Here is an 18,016-nt window from a genome sequence, read left to right as displayed (position 1 = left end):
TTCACAGTTCACAGTGGAAACTTGATATTTAACTCACTTCAAAATCACTGCAGGCTCCGTGGTGACAATCACCGGTCGCACCTTCACTGATGTGTATGGAAGCAACACTGCTAGGAGCACCAATGGCCTCAATGTCAGGTTTTTGAGGTACACATAAAATACTAATAATAATACATTAAATTGATAACGCGCTTTTCTGAGTACTCAAAGTCGTTTTACAAAAGTACAATTCAAACATCAAACAAAGATACAATTAATCAAATAAATAGCATCATTTTAAAATGTTCATCTTACTTGGACAATTTTTGTCAAGCATTAAAGTATATTTTGTTGTTATTTAAATCAGTTAAACAGATTTGATATGATATCCTGTAAATATCTTATAAAAAAGCACAGATTGAACTACTAAGGAATGCTTAAGAAACAAGTTTTCATTCCTTCATTAAGCTAAAAAGAAAGGTTTTGATTGGCAAAATGTCTTAACCCTCCTGTTGTCTTCAGGTCAAATCTGACCGATTTACTACTTTCATCAATCATAACTTTTTTGTTTTACATTCGATTGCATTAAGGCTTCATGATATCCTTCACAGTAGACATTTGAACATATAAAATTGCTGATCACCACTGTCATTGAATTTTGGATGATTTAGTCAACTTTGTAACACCCATGATGTTCCCGGTCAAAAATGACCGCCATAAAGAAAAGGAATTAGTAACCATCCGGATCAGATAAAACACACACAACACACACACACACACACACACACACACACACACACACACACACAAACACACACACACACACACACTCTAGATGTGCCCCTCCCCTCCCTTATGTGCCTTATCCCCCCATGTGAATCACACCTGGCACTCACAAACAAACACACACACACACACAGAACAATTTGACACATTTCCCGCTCAGTTGGTCGAGCTGGGGGCTTGGGCTTGGTCCCAAAGCAGAGCCAATCTTTAAAAAATAAAATAAAATCTTTAAAAATAAAAATAATATTACCAAATGCCTCTTACAATACTGTCACAAATATCTATATATTGGAAAAGGTTGTCAGTAAAATAAATCTTTAAAAAAATCTTCAGCTGTAGAATCCGTAAAAGTGTATTCAACTGTTTCACAGAAATGTTGCAAAATGTTTGTTTTCCTTTAAAATGTTTCTTAATGTCTTTCATTTTTTGTAAAGCACTTTGAATTGCCTTGTGTTGAAAAGTTCTATATAAATAAACTTGCTTTGCCTTGCCTTGCCTTTAAAATCCATTAAAATATTGAAATGTATGAACTAAACTGATCATGTATTTAATCAGTGAATCTAATCTTGTTTATTGCAGAGCCTACATGGGAGGGATGCCATGTGATTTTCTTAAACCCAACTCAGACGAACTGTAAGTAATTTGTCTAGGTGTAGATTGCATCCAGAAGGTAAAAAAATGAAACAATAATGTACATTTTTATTGTCGGCACATGAATTCAAGTTTAGATATTTCTCACCATAATTGCAGCTGCAGAGAAATATTTTGTGTAATGCGTGGAGGAAATTCTAATTCCCTGATAAATGATTCATGGAAAAAGTGTATCTTTTGTTTTATTTGATAAAGTAATTACAGTATGAAATGTTTCTCATATGTTTAGATATGGCATCAAACTGAACTCTGATACTTCTTGGCATGGATGGATGAGCTGCAAAATGACGGGGACGTATGTTGGTAAGAAATTCACAGCGGCAGTTCACAATTACAGACACTCTTAATAAAAAGCTACATTTTGAAACAATTAAAACTATCTTTAAATAATTATGTTTCATTCCCAACAGGGCATCACAACTTGAGTTACATTCTCGACGATGAATTTGGAAGGTAAAGCATTGTTTAAAGATATATGACCTCATGCTAAGTAACTACATTTCTGCAATTTGTTTACAATTTTAAGTTAATTTAAGATTTCCATGCATGCACCTTTAAGCTCTCTGATAGATCTGTAAGCCCTGGATTAATACATGTACTTAAATGAAATCTCCAGGAGTTTAGCAGGGAAGAATTTGTTCAGGGTTTCCGCGTTGGGCAAGCTGTCCATGTTTCAGACCTATGCAGGTATGTTACACCAATTTTTTTTATAATAAAACACTTTCTCTGTAATATGTATTCTTGTTATGGTGAACTATTGTATTGTTTTGTTCAGAGGTGACAGGAGTCTCCCCATCCGATGGCAGTGTCATGGGTGGAACCCTAGTGACCATCCACGGACGCAACTTCGACCAAACCGATGCGCCGGCACGCGTTCTCGTTGGAGGTAACCCAACACCTGGCAACTTCTCTTACTTTGTTTTCACACAGTAGAAAGTGTTCAAAACTTAAATGAGCTGCGTGTCACCAAAACAAGACATCTCAAAGTCGTGCGATGGTGATAATCCTTCGCTAAACAAACAGAGTGTGCACATACTTTGAGACGCAGCAAACAAAAGATAACCATAGAGCTGAAGAGGAAAGAATCTGTTAGAAGCTTTGAGACACAGCAGAGCATGACAAAGATGCTGGATCTTTGATAAGACGTTGTGTCATGAACACACCGACTTGAGTTACAGTTGATCTTCTGTTGGAACAAATAACCAATCAAAATGAACATAACTTTTCACCCACATTTGTGTGAAACATGATGATGAAGAAATTGCATTCAGATAATGATACATCAAAGTAACTAAAATACTAAGATAGTTCAATGTGCCTTTACTTACATGCATTAAAGTTAAAAATATAAGGAATTAGGGCCATATGTGAATAATTGTTTTAGATCTGTCAAAAAAAAAAAAAGTTTTATTCTGAAATCAAAGTTGAAGTTTTTTTAATTACAATTTGGACTTTAATCTATACTGTAAAAGAAAAAAAAACCTTCTGTTGAGATCTTAAAAAATAATTCACATGTGGCGCTTATCCTCTTCCGTACAAAACTCTCAACAGTCAAGTTTGAGATTTCGTGAAAATGTCATAGCAGGCAAAGTAACGAAAAAAAATTCCTTTTCATTACTCCAAGATCACAGCTTCTTCTCCCTGAATATAATTTGTTTGTGTTTAACGCCAATAAGGTTTGAAGCGTCACAGCAGCAAAAGGAGTTAAACAGATTCAAAAATGATCCTGAGCAAAAACTAGCACTCACATTAATTGTATAGTTGTTCCCATACTTTTTTGCATCCTATTATATACTCTTATAAAACATTAGGCAAAGATAAAAAATGTTGGCTAAAACAATATTGGTTCCTATCTTGTCAAATCATCCTCGAACACCACTGGTGCACCATGTTCAGAAATATGCACTACTGTAGAAAAACTAATATTTGAATTGTAATCACAATATGTAAAATAAAACAACAAAAAAAGAAAAAAAAGATGAAGGGAATCAGGAATAAAAATCGAGGAACTGGGAAAATTCAACCAAGTTTCATAATTGTTCTTTATTTTTCAGTCCATTTAGATGTAATTCACCTTTCAATTTCTTCCCAAAGATTATATGTCAGCTGACAGTTGAGTGAAGTTCTGAAAAAAACATACGAAATGTGATTAGCGTTGCGTTTCAGCTGTTTGCTGTTTTCTATTGGGGTCTGTTATCGTGAAATAATTGTAATCACTGATGTTGGATTTTTCTTCAGGCCTGCCTTGTGAAATCCAGAGTGTATCTGATGACAAAATCACATGCAGGTCGGCCAAACACGAGATGAACAACAAAATGTCAATCTGGCCAGGTGAGAACACTTGCCCTCTTCTTCTTTTGATTGTTGCGCCCTATCATTATCTGAACAAAGCATTAACACCAGTTGACATCTTAAACAATGGAAGAATGTAGAGCATCTGCTCGTCAACTAAATGTCCTAAAGATGATGATCTCACGCCAACACTTGTCACAGTTCACCAAAACTAAAGACTTTGATGTGTACCGTCAAAAGATCAGCTGTTCTCTGGCAGTGATAACGGCACATATTTTTCCCATGCATCATTTTATAATCATATAAACTTTAACATTCATCTTATCAGCTTAAAGTTATTTATATACAGAATATAGTGACAAATGGCCACTTTAATTTCAGAGATCACAAAGTGACGTCTTCAGATGTCTTACTTTGTCCAAATCCAAAAATATTGAATTTACAATCATATGTCAAAGAAAAGTGGCACATTCTCACATTTTAGTAGTGAGTGTTTATATCTGTTTTGCTATAAAAATGACTGGAATCAGAAACATTTGCCACTCCACTTTTCTATTAGCGTGCTCTAATTTTGGTTCATCACCACTTGTTGCCATTTTGTAACATGCACCTCTTCCAAATCCAGGTGGCAGAGGCTTGAAGATGGAACTTTGGAATGGGTCAACACCAAGATACCTGACTGACATTTGGGACTACAATCAAAACACAAGTGGATACTGGGAACAGTGGATCGACTCCATGCCCCACTCTTTCACTTTTGATAATAATTATTTCAGCTCACGAACCAGGGGGTTCTTCAGCCCTCCAGTCTCCGCCAACTACAATATATACCTCCACTGTGATGACAGATGTGAGCTCTACCTCAGCAACTCCAGCCTCCCAGAACACAAGGTATACAAGAGGGTTAAGTTCAACATGAATCATCTGAGTAATCAAAGAAAAATGCTCTAGTTCAATTTGAAATAATCAAAGATCTGGGAATTAAATATAGATATTATGTGATGTTAAAATCGCTTACATTTTTTCTGCCTGTTTTTTCCACAACCTCCAGGTTAAAATCGCATACCAGGAAAGATATGTCTCAGATTATACAAAATTGTCGTCGCAAAAGTCTAAAGTAATGGCTCTGGAAGAAGGAAAATAGTAAGTAACTGATATGACTTAAGTGGCTCTTTTTATTTCTTGAGAAATACTAATCATGCATTCATGTCACACACATTGTAGCTGTGGAATTGCAGATTCCCCTTGTATTTCTTTTCTTTTGTTTTTGTATGTAGTTACTACATGGAAATGTTGCATCAAGAATATGCAGGTGCAGCTTCTATCAACATTGCCATGTTCAAAGAAGAGAGTCCCTTTACAGCAGACCAGACAAATGATGCTGTCAATGAAGCTCAGGATATTGTGGCTCAATATGAAGTGTTCAATGAGGAACAGGTATGTAGTTGCTAATCTTTAGTTTTTGCTTAAAAAACCACATCCCAGATGATCTGCTCATCTCCCCTTTAAAGAATGGATTGATACATCTCTCTTATCTGTGCACTACAGCTCAAACCTGTTAGCTTAGTTTAGCATAGACATGAAAACTGAGAACACAAAAGCTAGCCAGCACCATCCAAGGAGGCCACTGCCTCCAAGTAATGCATTGCTTACATTTCTGTTATTCTTTTTTTTAAACAGAAGTAGCTAGCTGTTTCCCCCTGTCTACAGCCGCCACAGCTATAAGACTTTAGCTTAGTTTAGTTTATAGACTGGAAACAGGTGGAAAGCTATTGAAAATATCCAAGGAAGTCATTGCTCCCAGTAAATAAAAAGAGCTACACAAACGTTTTTTTATGCTTCAAATGTTGTTTAGAAAAATAAAAACTAGCTCGCTGTTTCCTATATGCTAAGCTAACATTGTCTCCTATTTCCAGCCTTTATGTAACATAAGGACCAGGCCCGGTTCCAGAACAAAATGACTCAGGGTGCATCTGAGATTAGAGAGGGTGCAGTGGTAAAGTGCTATTTTTATAATTGGGGAGTGGACCTAACACCCTCTAGGGGGGTCCTCACCACCATTTTTTTTGTAATATTGAAGTTAAAAGCATCAATCTGGTGCACTTTGAGAGCAAAATGAAGAGATCTATGGATACATATCAAAATCCATATGAAACAGAACTGTAAACAGATTTACTTTTTCTTTATGGATATTGTAGTGCCGAGGACATGGAGTCGGAGGCGGTGCAATGGAGATGTGAAAGGGTACTTTAATAGAGAACAGAATAGGACATGTTGTCGGGTCGCAGCCCGGGTCGACAAGAGAAAGAGCCAAGAGGGCACACACTACATATAAGTAACACATAACATGTCCGTGCGGGAACAATAGCCGCAACTGTAGTTCCCAGTTTGAATTATGAACCAGTGGTTAAATACATGGTCACCACAATATTTTACAAATCACTCTCCTTTTAAGACCGAAATGTCGACTACATGCATAGCAGAACATGGCATCTTTTTTTACAGGGATATTCCAGCCAATCTCTGTTTTGAAACCATGAGCTGCAAAATGAGCGCCTTACCCCACTGTACAGGCGAGTTGGGTACTTTTTTAAATATACCTGGGCAGGCTCTGTTTTGCTCCGCCTCCGTGGGCGAGGCGGGCAAAGCCGGCGAGTCGGGCGGGAGGACGTTAGGGTCCACGACAGTGGCCGCGGGTAACGTAATGTCCCCATGATCTGAGCTGTTATTACCTGCAGTAGATGCAGTGTTACTGCTGGCGATAAGGGCTGATTGTTTTAACCATTTTCTGATGTCCATCATTGACTGCTGTGTGAGCACTTTGCAAATGACGAACGCGCAGCCGCACAGGTCACGCGCACCTGACATAATAACGTTACTTTGTAGTGCCGAGAGAAGGGAGTCCGAGGCGGTGCAATGAAGATACAACGCTGGCTTTATTGAGCAGCAGAAATGCACATGTTATTGGGTCGGAGCCCGGGAAGAGAAGAGAAAGAAACCAGGAGGGCACACAATATATATAGAGGGCAACACATATGCGGAAACAATACCCCTACCCCACAGTTCCCTGGTGAATTATGTCAACCAGTGATCACTACAACTTACCGTTTTAAATTGAACAAATAAATGCTATGTTATTTAAACACAATTACAATTTATTTTATTTCAACTATATTCTTCTTCTTCTTCTTCTTCTTCTTCTTCTTCTTCTTCTTCTTCTTCTTATTATTATTATTATTATTATTATTATTATTATTATTATTATTACTATTATTATTATTATTATTATTATTATTACTACTATTATTATTATTATTATTGTTATTATATATGTAATATTTTTCACTTTTAATTCAAATGAGGGTGCATGATTACTCAACTGAGGGTGCAGTGCACCCTCATGCACCCCCGTAGAACCGAGCCTGATAAGGACAACGGTATAATTTCCCCAAAATGTTGAACTATAACTTTAAACAGTGATTCAAAAGACCTACAAAGGCAAACAACTGTACAACTAAAATTTAATTAATTTGTATGCTTTATAAAATGCAGCTTTAAAACGTTTCTGTTAAAAGCAGCTAATTAAAATGTGCGTGTAGTGGTTTCTATCAGTAAGCCTACTCTAATAAGGTACGGATTATTTCTATTATTTTTCTTGCTGTCGTGCTACATTTTTCTTTTTGAACACCAAAATACTACAAGACCTTACTGTGTTTTAAGCAAATAATTATCCTTTCTTGACTGAAAAATTTGCATTTTCCCTCAACATTTATTTTCACGGGGTTTATAAAAGTAATTTTGGAGAATGTAGTAGGAAATCACGAACAAAAGCTATAAATTGTCTTCCCCTTATAAAGGAATACTTACTCTTTCTTGTTTGTGTAACTCCCCTCCGCTCACTGTCTGTTTCTCAGGAGCTGACCTTTGAATCCTGGCCCAGCAATAGCGCCGCAGTCAAAGAGGTCCAGGAGGTAAGGGTCAGCAGCAGCTGTGCCAGCCACCTTTGTGGGAACACCTTCTTCAGCCTGGGCTACGGAGATACAAAGTCAGGTATTGTATTGTACAATTGATTCATTTAAAAAAAAACTTTAAATATCACCACTGCATACATAAAAGGACCCAACCTATCAACTGTAGGTCTGCAACATTTGATTATTTATTAAATAAAATAATCTGAAGATTATTTTCTAGATTAATTGATTATTTGTTTGGTCTGTGAATTGTCAGGAAGTAGTAAATATTCTTTAGGTGATGTCTTGAAATGTCTTAAATGTGAACTGAGGAAAGCCGGACCTCTTCACATTGTGAAGGCTAAAAAAAGCATTTTCCGTCAGTTTTGCATGAAAGATGAATCAAACGACCAACCGATTAGCTCCAATAATCCATCTAAGGTTACCAGTAGTATATGTGAGCGATTATGTTCATCCATAAACTTCTATTTTATTTTATTTTTTAGGACCAATTGCAGTCAGTGCCTCAGCTGCTGAGGTGCAAGCCTCCTTGAACCACCTTTGGTCCATCAAGCCCGACAAAGTCCAGGTCACTAAACAGGACAACACCTTCACAGTCACATTCAACTCTGACAGAGGTATGAAGAGACAGAAAAGTATAGATTGTCAGTGGAATACTTTGCGGTTGTATTTGTTGTTTTACCAGCAAAAGGGCAACCAATGAAGTGATCATCTGTCTCTTGGACTACAGGGGATTTCAAACCTCTTCACTATGAGGTCTTAGGCTCCGACACCAACATCACTGTTGCTGAGGTCACCAAGGGGAAGAGCAACATGGAGACCTTCACTCTGCTGTGGGGGGGAATCCCAACAAAGCCCATCCCTCTCAATGCAACTGGGTCTGAGGTCTGTTGTGCAAAAATATATTTCCGTCTCTTTCTTTGCTCAGATATAGTATCTACAAGCCTTATTATTCAGTGTGATCGGGATAAGCCTTTATATAAAAATGCACACAAACTTTACAGTTTTATAAACACGTCTTAACATAACAACTTTATAATATCACATTTTATTTTGGCAATAATGTTTGACTAAAGTTACATATTAAATGACTGTATTAAGATTATTAATGCATTAATGTGTGCATTAAAGGTAAAGTGTGAGCCCATTTGAATTGCTTTATATACTAGTTCTGGATATGTTGACCCCTCTCTAAATGATCATTGATTTTTTAGCTAAGATTGTGTTGAGGCAATTAATTGAGTAACTATTAGATGTTTGATTAATGTAGTGGAGTAAAAATTACAATATTAGCTTCCAAAGAATTAGTGGAGTAGAAGTATAAAGTAGCATTAAATAGAAACACTCAAGTCAAGTCAAATTAATTTAAAAAATAATTGAGTACAGCTTTTAATCCAACACTATTGGGCTGTACAAAAAAAAAACGACACGACTTCCAACATCCAGTGTGTGATGTGAACAGGTGCAGTCAGCTCTGGAGGACATGATGAAGGGCGAGTGTCCCGAAGAGATCCTGACCACTGAGGGGACTAATGTGAAGTACTTCAAAGACTTTGAAAACGACAGCTCGCAGGTCAGTGAGGGGCAAAACAAGCACTGAGTTGTTACTGACTGTTAATGATGAGCCCGAAAACTCATTACACGTGTGTTCAGTTCATACCTTGAAAAATACTAACAAATAAAAGCATTTCCTGTGTCCATGGCTTTCATTAACTGACTAACAGAAGTGGGAGAATAACTCAGATCTTGTAGATAAGTAAAAGTAGAAGTACCAGAGTGTAGGAATACTCTTTTACAAGTGAGTAAATGTTACTTTCCACCACTGCTGACTAACTTCATCAAACACTGCTTTTAGTTCTTGGAATCGCTTCACAAACCTCTAATCTTTGGAGAGCACCTACGATTCTCACAGTTTTCTGATTTCTTGCACCCCCAGTTTGATACTGCTGCAGAAGGGACTCCAGTGAAAAACGTCGCTTTCTGTGGCCTGTGGTCCCTGAAAAACGCCGGGGTCCTTTTCAAGAACAGTTACACCAAAGAGTCCGGTGGCAACTACGGATCAGTGACATTGGCCAAGCATCCCACGGTGAGACACGAGACTGCTTTATTTATTGTTGGCATTTATACTGTAAATTATCTCTTCATCATTCATTCTTTTGTTCCTTGCAGCTTTGCTTCGCATACAAGGGAATGTTGAAAGATGAAGTTGGATTGAAGTTCACCTACAGCGACAGCCAAGGCAAAACCAAGACAGAGACCGCAAAGATCCCCACTCTCTTCAACAAGGGCGACAAGTCCGTGAGAAATCCATTTCATTTGTGCATGCTTTGCAAACTTCCCAGCAGAGTTCCGTCTTTAATTGTGATTATTTCTCAACAGATGGAGTTACAAATGCATGGACATGGAGAGTTCCCTGCAGAATGATTATATTGGAGGCAAATACACTCTACTGGAGGTTTACCTCTACAAAGACGCCTCTGGTGCAGATTTCTACGTGGACGCCATTCACATCGGAGAGAGCGCCACCACCATGGAGGAAAATGGTACAAAGCATGATTTTAGTTTTGATTTTAGGTGACCTTCTTTAAAGAGGACATATATCAGCTCATTTTCTGGTTCATATTAGTATTTTGCTCCTCTACTGGGACATGCCTTAATGCAAAAAGCTGCAAAAAGTTCTTTATTTTTCTCATACTGCCTGTGCTGCAGCACCTCTTTTCACCCTCTGTCTGAAACCAGAGCCCAGTCTGCTCTGATTGGTTAGCTGGTCGGCTCTGTTGTGATTAGTCGAACGCTTAGAGAAGTATCAGATATTGTCCCACTCTTAGCACATCACGTACAATGTGTTGGAGTGCTAGCCAATAGAAGCTTGAGTGTTTCAAAGTGATGTCACTATGTTACAGAACTAAACAAAGGAGTCCAATGGAGGAGTTTCAGGCAAGGGGGGAGTGTGATGGAGAGAAAAGTTACATGCACAAAAACCTGTATAACGCACTACAGGAAAGGGAAAACCCCTTGAAGCATAATAGGGCCTCTTTAATGTAAAATCCAACAGTTGTGCAAACAGACTATATTCTTAAATATTTTCCTGCACATTTATTGTAACGATTCAACATTGGATCATGTGAATACCTTTCTTCATATTGATGTGTAATAGTGGAACTCACTAATACCAAGTTTTATATATTAGTTATTGTGGGGGAAACTTCTGCAGCAATGGAGAGTCAGGACTCAGAGAGACACGAGGAGAGGTGGAGCTTTGATGGCAAACACTGGTGGTTTATTTGGAGTTACGGCCGGAGAATTGACAAGACAGGTGGTGTGTCACAGCAGTTGCCAAACCAATTCTGAAGAACTCTTCTGTAGCTCGAGGTTTTAACTAGTTCGGAGTGTAATAATAAACATTCTTCATCAGTGAGACTAAACAAATATGGACCCTGAATCTAACTAGAGCTCTCGTCCATAGGAAAGAATATGCGCCAGGGAACCTACGTCCCTGAACAGTAAACTTCCTCATGGCAGCTTGTGCTCATAGATTGGCAACAACAATGCGCCCAAGCTGCCCCTTCTTAAGAGAGATAGCAGCAATACCCAAGGCCATAGACCTATGCCATGGGAAAGGAGACAGTGAGAGGAGAAAATGATTAACTGTGTCAAAGGTTGAATACCTAAGCAAATGATTCCCTAACACTTATTATTTTTATTTTATTCATGTGGATTGTTTTCTTACAGCTGTTCCCAACAAGAGGAGGCCTCCACCCTTTGAAAGCTCTGGTCGTTCATTCGAGGCGATCGCCGTCACCAGTGTCATATCAACTGCTCTTCCCATCAGCTACCACATCACAGCCACACCAATAGAATGTGCCTTTGATTTCCCTCTGCTAGAAGTTGGATTCCTGCAGGTAACGGATTATTTGAATGTATTATATTACCTACTTTTATTCTGCTTATTCCTTCCTTGGGCAACAGTATAGACGGAAGGAAAATACTGTGCTGTGCTGTGCGACTAGTTTAGGTTAATTTATAGTTGGTAGCTAAGTTGGTTCCCGTTTACTTAAGTAGAGCTCATTTGATCAAAGATGTCTTCATGTTAACATCCAGCTGTGATGCAACTGTACGAAACTCTGGGCAAAGCACCTTTTACAAATTGTTTACAAATAGACAATAAAGGATTTACTAACAGCTAACAAAAGGCCAGAAAAGGACTTTCCACAAGAAAAAAAGAGGTGTCAGATTTAAAGGAACAGCCTCAGCAGTGTGACTCACAGGAACAGGAAATGTTCTGCAGCCCACGGCTGTGCGATAAGTTACAACACAGAGGCGCCACGGTGATCCTGTGTGTGTCTCCAACCTCCACGAGCACACACTCAGTAGTCTCAAGGTTCCGGAGGAAGTCAAGTCTGATAGGTGTATAAAGACTGGCACGGAAATGTGTGAATGCAGGGAGAAGTGTGAATTTAATCCAACTGAAATCCATCGGTACCTAATTCTACACTGCTCAGATGTTTTGAGAATAATGTATTAAAGCAAGAGCTGATTGTGTTATATGATGAGTTTTAAGAAATCTTATTTCAAAAATTCTTATAAAGTCTAACTACTGTATCTCTCTGGAAGTTATACTTATTCACAGGCATGATACACACCAAGGGAAAATTCTGCCAAGCATTATTGTAGGATTGGTTGAAAAATAAACCCCAAATAGCCATTTAAACATTATTTTATGTATTTCTAAAACAGCATGTTTCTGTCAAAATAAGCCAAGCTAGCCTATGCCTACGAGTTGTATTTCTGTAACAGGCAGCATTTTTTTTAAATATATATATATAACTTGTAAAAACATAGTAAAAAGTGTTAATTTGTCATATTTAGCAAAAATAAAATGTTGTCCAAGGGTTTGACTTTGTGTCTATACATAATTGCAATTAGTTTATATAACTTTTTCAAATATAAAAAATCATAATCTAAACTGTGGGACATTCTGTACAACAGTATTAATAGCTTTAGAGTTTCAATGACGTAGCTTTATATAAATACACTAAACTCAACAAGAACAAATACATGCAATTTCACGTTAGTACCATAGAAATCAGTGTCAAGCATAATTTCATACAACACTACATGACTGACCACTCTTTCAATGCAGTTTCATCTTTCAATCATTTGATTTCCCCGAAACAAGACATCAGCTTTTATTCCAAACATACTTTACATAATTGTCTAAATCTTATGGATTCTCTTTTCAAACCTCTATTTCTTTCATCCAATGTCCTAGTCCAACAGCAGCGAGGACATGGCGGTGTTCAGGGAGGGAGCAGCCTCCATCAGCCTCACCCGCCCTCACAGAGCCACCCCCCCTCTGACGGGCACCTTTGATGTGGAGATCTATGGAGGCAGAGCTGAAGGTACATCAGCAGCATGTCTAGTATTTACATTGTATGTACGTGGAACCACAGATAGAATGACTTGAAGGGTTGTAACCCATGATGCATCACTGACTTAAAAGCCGCTTGTTTGACATTGTTTGACATTGTTTGACACTAACACAAAGTCGATGGTATGCAGGAGATGTTTGATTGTCATGTTATCACTCCTATCAGCTACTGTACTGTGAAAACATAATGCACACCGCACAGAGGCAGGCAGCTGCAGCAATGACTCAGCAAATGTTGCCTGCATTATGTTCACACTAAGAAAACATTAAATGTGTCAATTTGATTCAAATCAAGATATTTCTTATGTCTCTTGCAATTTAAAAATAATCATGATTATAAAATAAATCCATGAGAGCTTTGATTAACACTCTGTTTCCCACCTCAAAAAAAAAATGTTTTTTGCAAAGTTGCAGGATTTTCCACTTTTCAATTTTAAACTTCATACACTTCTAGGTAGTTTATCCATTATTAAAAGGAGCATTATTTATTAGTTGATTTTGAATTTGTATGAATTATCTATATCTACAAAGTCACTAAGCCAAATTAATGTAGATTATTTTTAATATAGGCCTCCAAATTAGAATAATAATCTTTACTGATATACAAAGTATACTATAATGGAAATACCTACAGTAAGTCAAGTACAAGAAATGTTGTCAAAAATATTCAAGTATTTCTAGTAATGATACTTTTGACAATTTTAAACAGTTTCAATAGTAATTTTCCACAGTATTGATACATGATACAAGCTCTTGACACACTTTATTTAAATAAATCTACGGTTTTATGCCCACAATGCATCATTATTTCTACTTCAACATTTTCCTTAAGAACAATACTTAGCTGCATCCCACCACTCTCTGCTTCTACATGTATTCACTCATTACAACCTGTGACAGATGCTTTGCAGTGAGGTGTTTAAACAAAGCCGCTTCTTGTTCTCAGGTCTGCCAGTGGACATCAGCCCGGAGGACCTGAAGTTCGCTCTGCAGGGGGTCCCAGGGATGGGGGAGGTCAGCGTCAGCAGCTATGGAACCTGCAGACGGCCTAAGTGGAGGGTGAACTGGCTCACTAACCCCGGAGACCAGCCTCTGATGAAGGTCAGACTCTACTTCCTATTTTATCATAGTTTTTTTGCGATAAAGTTACAATATCTAATATCTCAGTTTTGTTCTCTTTGGAAGTACCTATGTTAATATGTAGAAGTATTTGGATATCACTCTTCTGTGTCATATTTAGTGGTGGCCCTTTCAGACAACCCATAATATAATATTGCAAATGGAAACATTTCATCCGAGGGCCATAGGCTCAGTCATCATCGTGTTACCTCATTTGGCGATAGATAGAGATTCAACACGCATTGTTTCAATTACATTTTACAATATTGGTGTATTGCTCACAAAAAGTAGACTTTGTTACAAACTTATTATCTCCACTACTTTACTAGAGCTCCTTTCATGCATACATGCAGCCCAAAGTCCTTTCAGTAAATTAGCTCAGACAAAAAATAACAACAAAAAACTATAAACAATTTTGCAAGACTACAAATTACAACATTACAATAACATTTCAGTAAAATAAACACCAGAGAGGACATTAATGTAAAAACCAATGACTCAATTACATTAGTCCAAGATTGTATTTGCAGAAGCAGCAGCAGTCATAGTCTCAATATGACCTAAATGTTCATCAGACTTGTGCACGTACTGTATTTTTGGGCACTTTTTATTGTCCTAATATGAGCCAGATATGGCTAATGTTTCTTAAAGGGCTTGATATCATTTTAAAATGTTATGACCTTGTCTATTATTATCAACTGATTGTTTATTTTCTATATCACTAATGTATTGTGTTTCATTGATGTTTTTATTTTTCTTTAAATTAATGTAAAGACATTATAAATTAATTGTTTTATGAATTTGCCCTCGTTACAGATTAATGACTCCCTGACTGTCGGAAACAACTTAGTTGTTTCAGTCACTGAGAGGACAAAGGGAGGGCTGATGATACGCAGCCTGACAGGAGATTATTTTCGAGTCTGGGAATTCAAACCACAGGTAAGACCGTGAATTGAAAGCCTGCAGCACATCTGGTTTAAGATTTCAGCATTACCTGTTTGCTTTCACCTCTGCTGCTTTTAAATCCTGGAGAGCAAGTCCTATTTTAGTGTGTCGCGTTGCACAGTGCAGCTAAGCTGTCTTTGTATATTTCATGCCTCCAGGCTGGGTTTGATTCGTATTGAAAAGGAATCTAACTTCGATACAACCAACGTTAATATCTAGGCCGTCTCCGATACCGAACTCCGGTGCTGATAAGGCTCCGGTGAATGGCCGTCCAATCTTTTTAGGACTAAACCCCCCAGAATCTACACGCAAAATCAACGTAATTTGCTTAGGGGGGGGCGTTTACAGCGTGGCCTCTAACACCAAACTGCCTGTCGTCGAGTGTATAGTGTACACTCTGGTGGGCTGGTAGAACCCCAGAGCAGTATCAAAACTGCCCCTGGAGGGGAATCCCTGTGTCGTTGGGAGACCCCTTAGTAAATTAAAACAATGCAAATGTAATATCAAACCCAGCCAGAGTCAAACATTAATATCACAGCAGTGACATTACCACATCAGCAGAGCTTATCATATCTCAACATCAATCAAAACCACATCAACCACAGTAACCAATGTGAAACAATAGTTTAACCTTAGCAGAGTTTCTATTCCCCTTAAACAATTTCAAATCCAATGGTCAACTAATGTCAGCCTTTTCCAGGGAAGGGTGTTCTTTCCTCACTCTAAGCCCAAGCAGATACCTTCAGAGACCACGAGAGAGACCAGGAGTTGGGTCGAAATGTACAAAGCACAAACCTGTTTTATTAAGGTTTTAACAAAAATTGAGGATTAAAAGAATCCTTAAAAAATAACAAAGACACCAAGTCAAAATACAAAAGCAGGTTCACAAGTCAAATGTCCTAAAAAAGCTGTCAAAAGAGCCCAAGCCCAGGTCCCAGGGCTTGGGCCTCAGAAAACTTCCCCCATGCTCTCAAGCCTCAAAAAGCCTCAAAACCCCCCCTTTCTCTTCACACATCATCTTTTATAGTCTCTAGCCTCCTCCCTCAGGTGGTTTCCCCTTTTCTATCTTTGAGGGAGAAGGAGGTCACATATGTTCAACTTTTACTTAATGAACAATTAAAAATGTAAAGTTAAAATAAAACGAATAAAGACTTAATAGTAATAATATGCAGTTTTAACAAGAGGGAATATGAACATTTTTCATGAAAGCAGAACACATTGTCAATGTCATGACTTTAGAATCAAGTTTTTTCTTTAAACATTTAATTTCAAATATGCAAACTTTATACTCTAATTTATTAACAGAGACTTCATTTATTAACAGAGACAATAAGGACAGCTTGTCTCTACGGTTCGCTGGCCCAGGAAGTTGATTCGACCCTTTGCGTAGGTCGCCTGCATCCTGTGCCTCATTGTCTTCATACCCGCTGTAACCGTTCTCAAGGTGTCAAAAACCACAAGTGCCTTCTCCGAATTGTGGCTGGAACTTTTACGCTTTTATTGCCCCATCTAGAATGCGTAATGCGCATAGGTCAAAAGTTCAGAATGTTCTATCTAGTTTCACATGCCTGGTTTCACACATACATCCTTTCTATTTAAAGCAAATTTAGCATCTTGTTATCAATGGTAAGCTTAATAGAGGTCGGTGAGGTGAAGGTCAGGTCTGACATGGCCACTTTGTTTGTAGCCTTTATTTAACCAGGTGAAAGCCCCTTGAGATCAAAAGATCTCTTTTTCAAGGGTGACCTGCAGGACATTAGTTACACATGTAACATAAAGACAACAGAACAACAATAAGGATGACATACAACATAATGTACAGGGTACAGTTTACAAACTCTATTTACAGTGACAGGTACCATGAGTATCAAACAGCATGTCACCCAGCCGAGTTTTAAAATGATGCAGGGGAACCAAAGTGCTCTGTTTTAAACATGTTTGCAGACTGTTCCAGTTTAGTGGAGCTGCACAACTACAGTAAAAGCTTTCTTCCCTAAGACAGTCCTAGCACTTGGCACATTTAATAAAACAACATCATGAGATCTCAGGCAATAAGTACTTTCAATTCGTCGAGAGATCAGAGAGCAGATATAAAAAGGTAGTTTACCCAACATGGCTTTATAGATGAACATAAATGAACATTTTAACACACTTAAACAGCAGAACTGTCAACAGTATGATTACATGCCACTAAATAACTCCTTTGTGCTGAAGTGACTGAGCTTGACAGGCCTCTATTATTCTGTTGTTATGACTGGCAGTGATTTCATATTAGTGGTTATTCCCATATAGTGGCAAATTGTAATGTTGTGAAACTTCCTTAACTCACAATCTTTTGATGTTTTGATGATGTTTGCAGGTGGAGGTGATCATCAACGGGATTCCCTCAAAGTGTTCTGGTGACTGTGGGTTCGAATGGACCGAAGACAAGACTCCTGTAGTGACTGGAATCAGCCCATCTCAAGGTAGATATGATCCAAACATGTAGCATGAACAATTGTTGGTTATTGATTGATTATTATGAAGCAATACATTCAACCAAGGTTGATTCTTTTATATCAGATGAACAATTATAGAGACAATTCAAATGGATTATTTCCAAATTCTTCTTATTGTTTGTACATGTTGAACACATTACAAAACCCTTTTTTTGGCTTTTAATATCACCAAGAAAATAATATTACTGAACTGGAAAAGTATTTATTGTATCCTCAAATTATTAAAATATTATTTGTATTTATTTGTATTATTATTTATTGTGACTTGTATTTTTACTTTTATGTTAATAAAATCTATCTTTATCGTTCTATTATTTAGTTTGCACAAAATTGGTAAATGATTG

General features: G+C 37.7%; 1 protein-coding gene across 1 annotated transcript in view; it reads left to right on the top strand.

Annotated features, from left to right (window-relative positions):
* Positions 1-18,016, top strand: part of LOC307022734 (fibrocystin-L-like) — a gene marked incomplete at its 5' end in the record, with an annotated part of 63,884 nt that overhangs the window by 1,015 nt on the left and 44,853 nt on the right. The window contains 22 exons of the mRNA XM_079655626.1: positions 54-147; positions 1,345-1,398; positions 1,646-1,719; positions 1,827-1,869; positions 2,033-2,103; positions 2,192-2,302; positions 3,655-3,747; positions 4,334-4,599; positions 4,760-4,851; positions 4,986-5,145; positions 7,623-7,758; positions 8,165-8,296; positions 8,410-8,564; positions 9,142-9,252; positions 9,616-9,765; positions 9,849-9,973; positions 10,059-10,222; positions 11,412-11,581; positions 12,952-13,081; positions 14,057-14,211; positions 15,046-15,168; positions 17,534-17,639. Of these exons, the coding sequence (XP_079511752.1) occupies positions 54-147; positions 1,345-1,398; positions 1,646-1,719; positions 1,827-1,869; positions 2,033-2,103; positions 2,192-2,302; positions 3,655-3,747; positions 4,334-4,599; positions 4,760-4,851; positions 4,986-5,145; positions 7,623-7,758; positions 8,165-8,296; positions 8,410-8,564; positions 9,142-9,252; positions 9,616-9,765; positions 9,849-9,973; positions 10,059-10,222; positions 11,412-11,581; positions 12,952-13,081; positions 14,057-14,211; positions 15,046-15,168; positions 17,534-17,639 (2,715 nt within the window). The remainder of the gene's footprint in view (positions 1-53; positions 148-1,344; positions 1,399-1,645; positions 1,720-1,826; positions 1,870-2,032; positions 2,104-2,191; positions 2,303-3,654; positions 3,748-4,333; positions 4,600-4,759; positions 4,852-4,985; positions 5,146-7,622; positions 7,759-8,164; positions 8,297-8,409; positions 8,565-9,141; positions 9,253-9,615; positions 9,766-9,848; positions 9,974-10,058; positions 10,223-11,411; positions 11,582-12,951; positions 13,082-14,056; positions 14,212-15,045; positions 15,169-17,533; positions 17,640-18,016) is intronic.

The sequence above is a fragment of the Notothenia rossii genome, assembly GCF_949606895.1.
Source record: "Notothenia rossii genome assembly, chromosome: 10".
NCBI lineage: Eukaryota > Metazoa > Chordata > Actinopteri > Perciformes > Nototheniidae > Notothenia > Notothenia rossii.
This window is presented reverse-complemented; position numbering and strand designations above follow the sequence as displayed.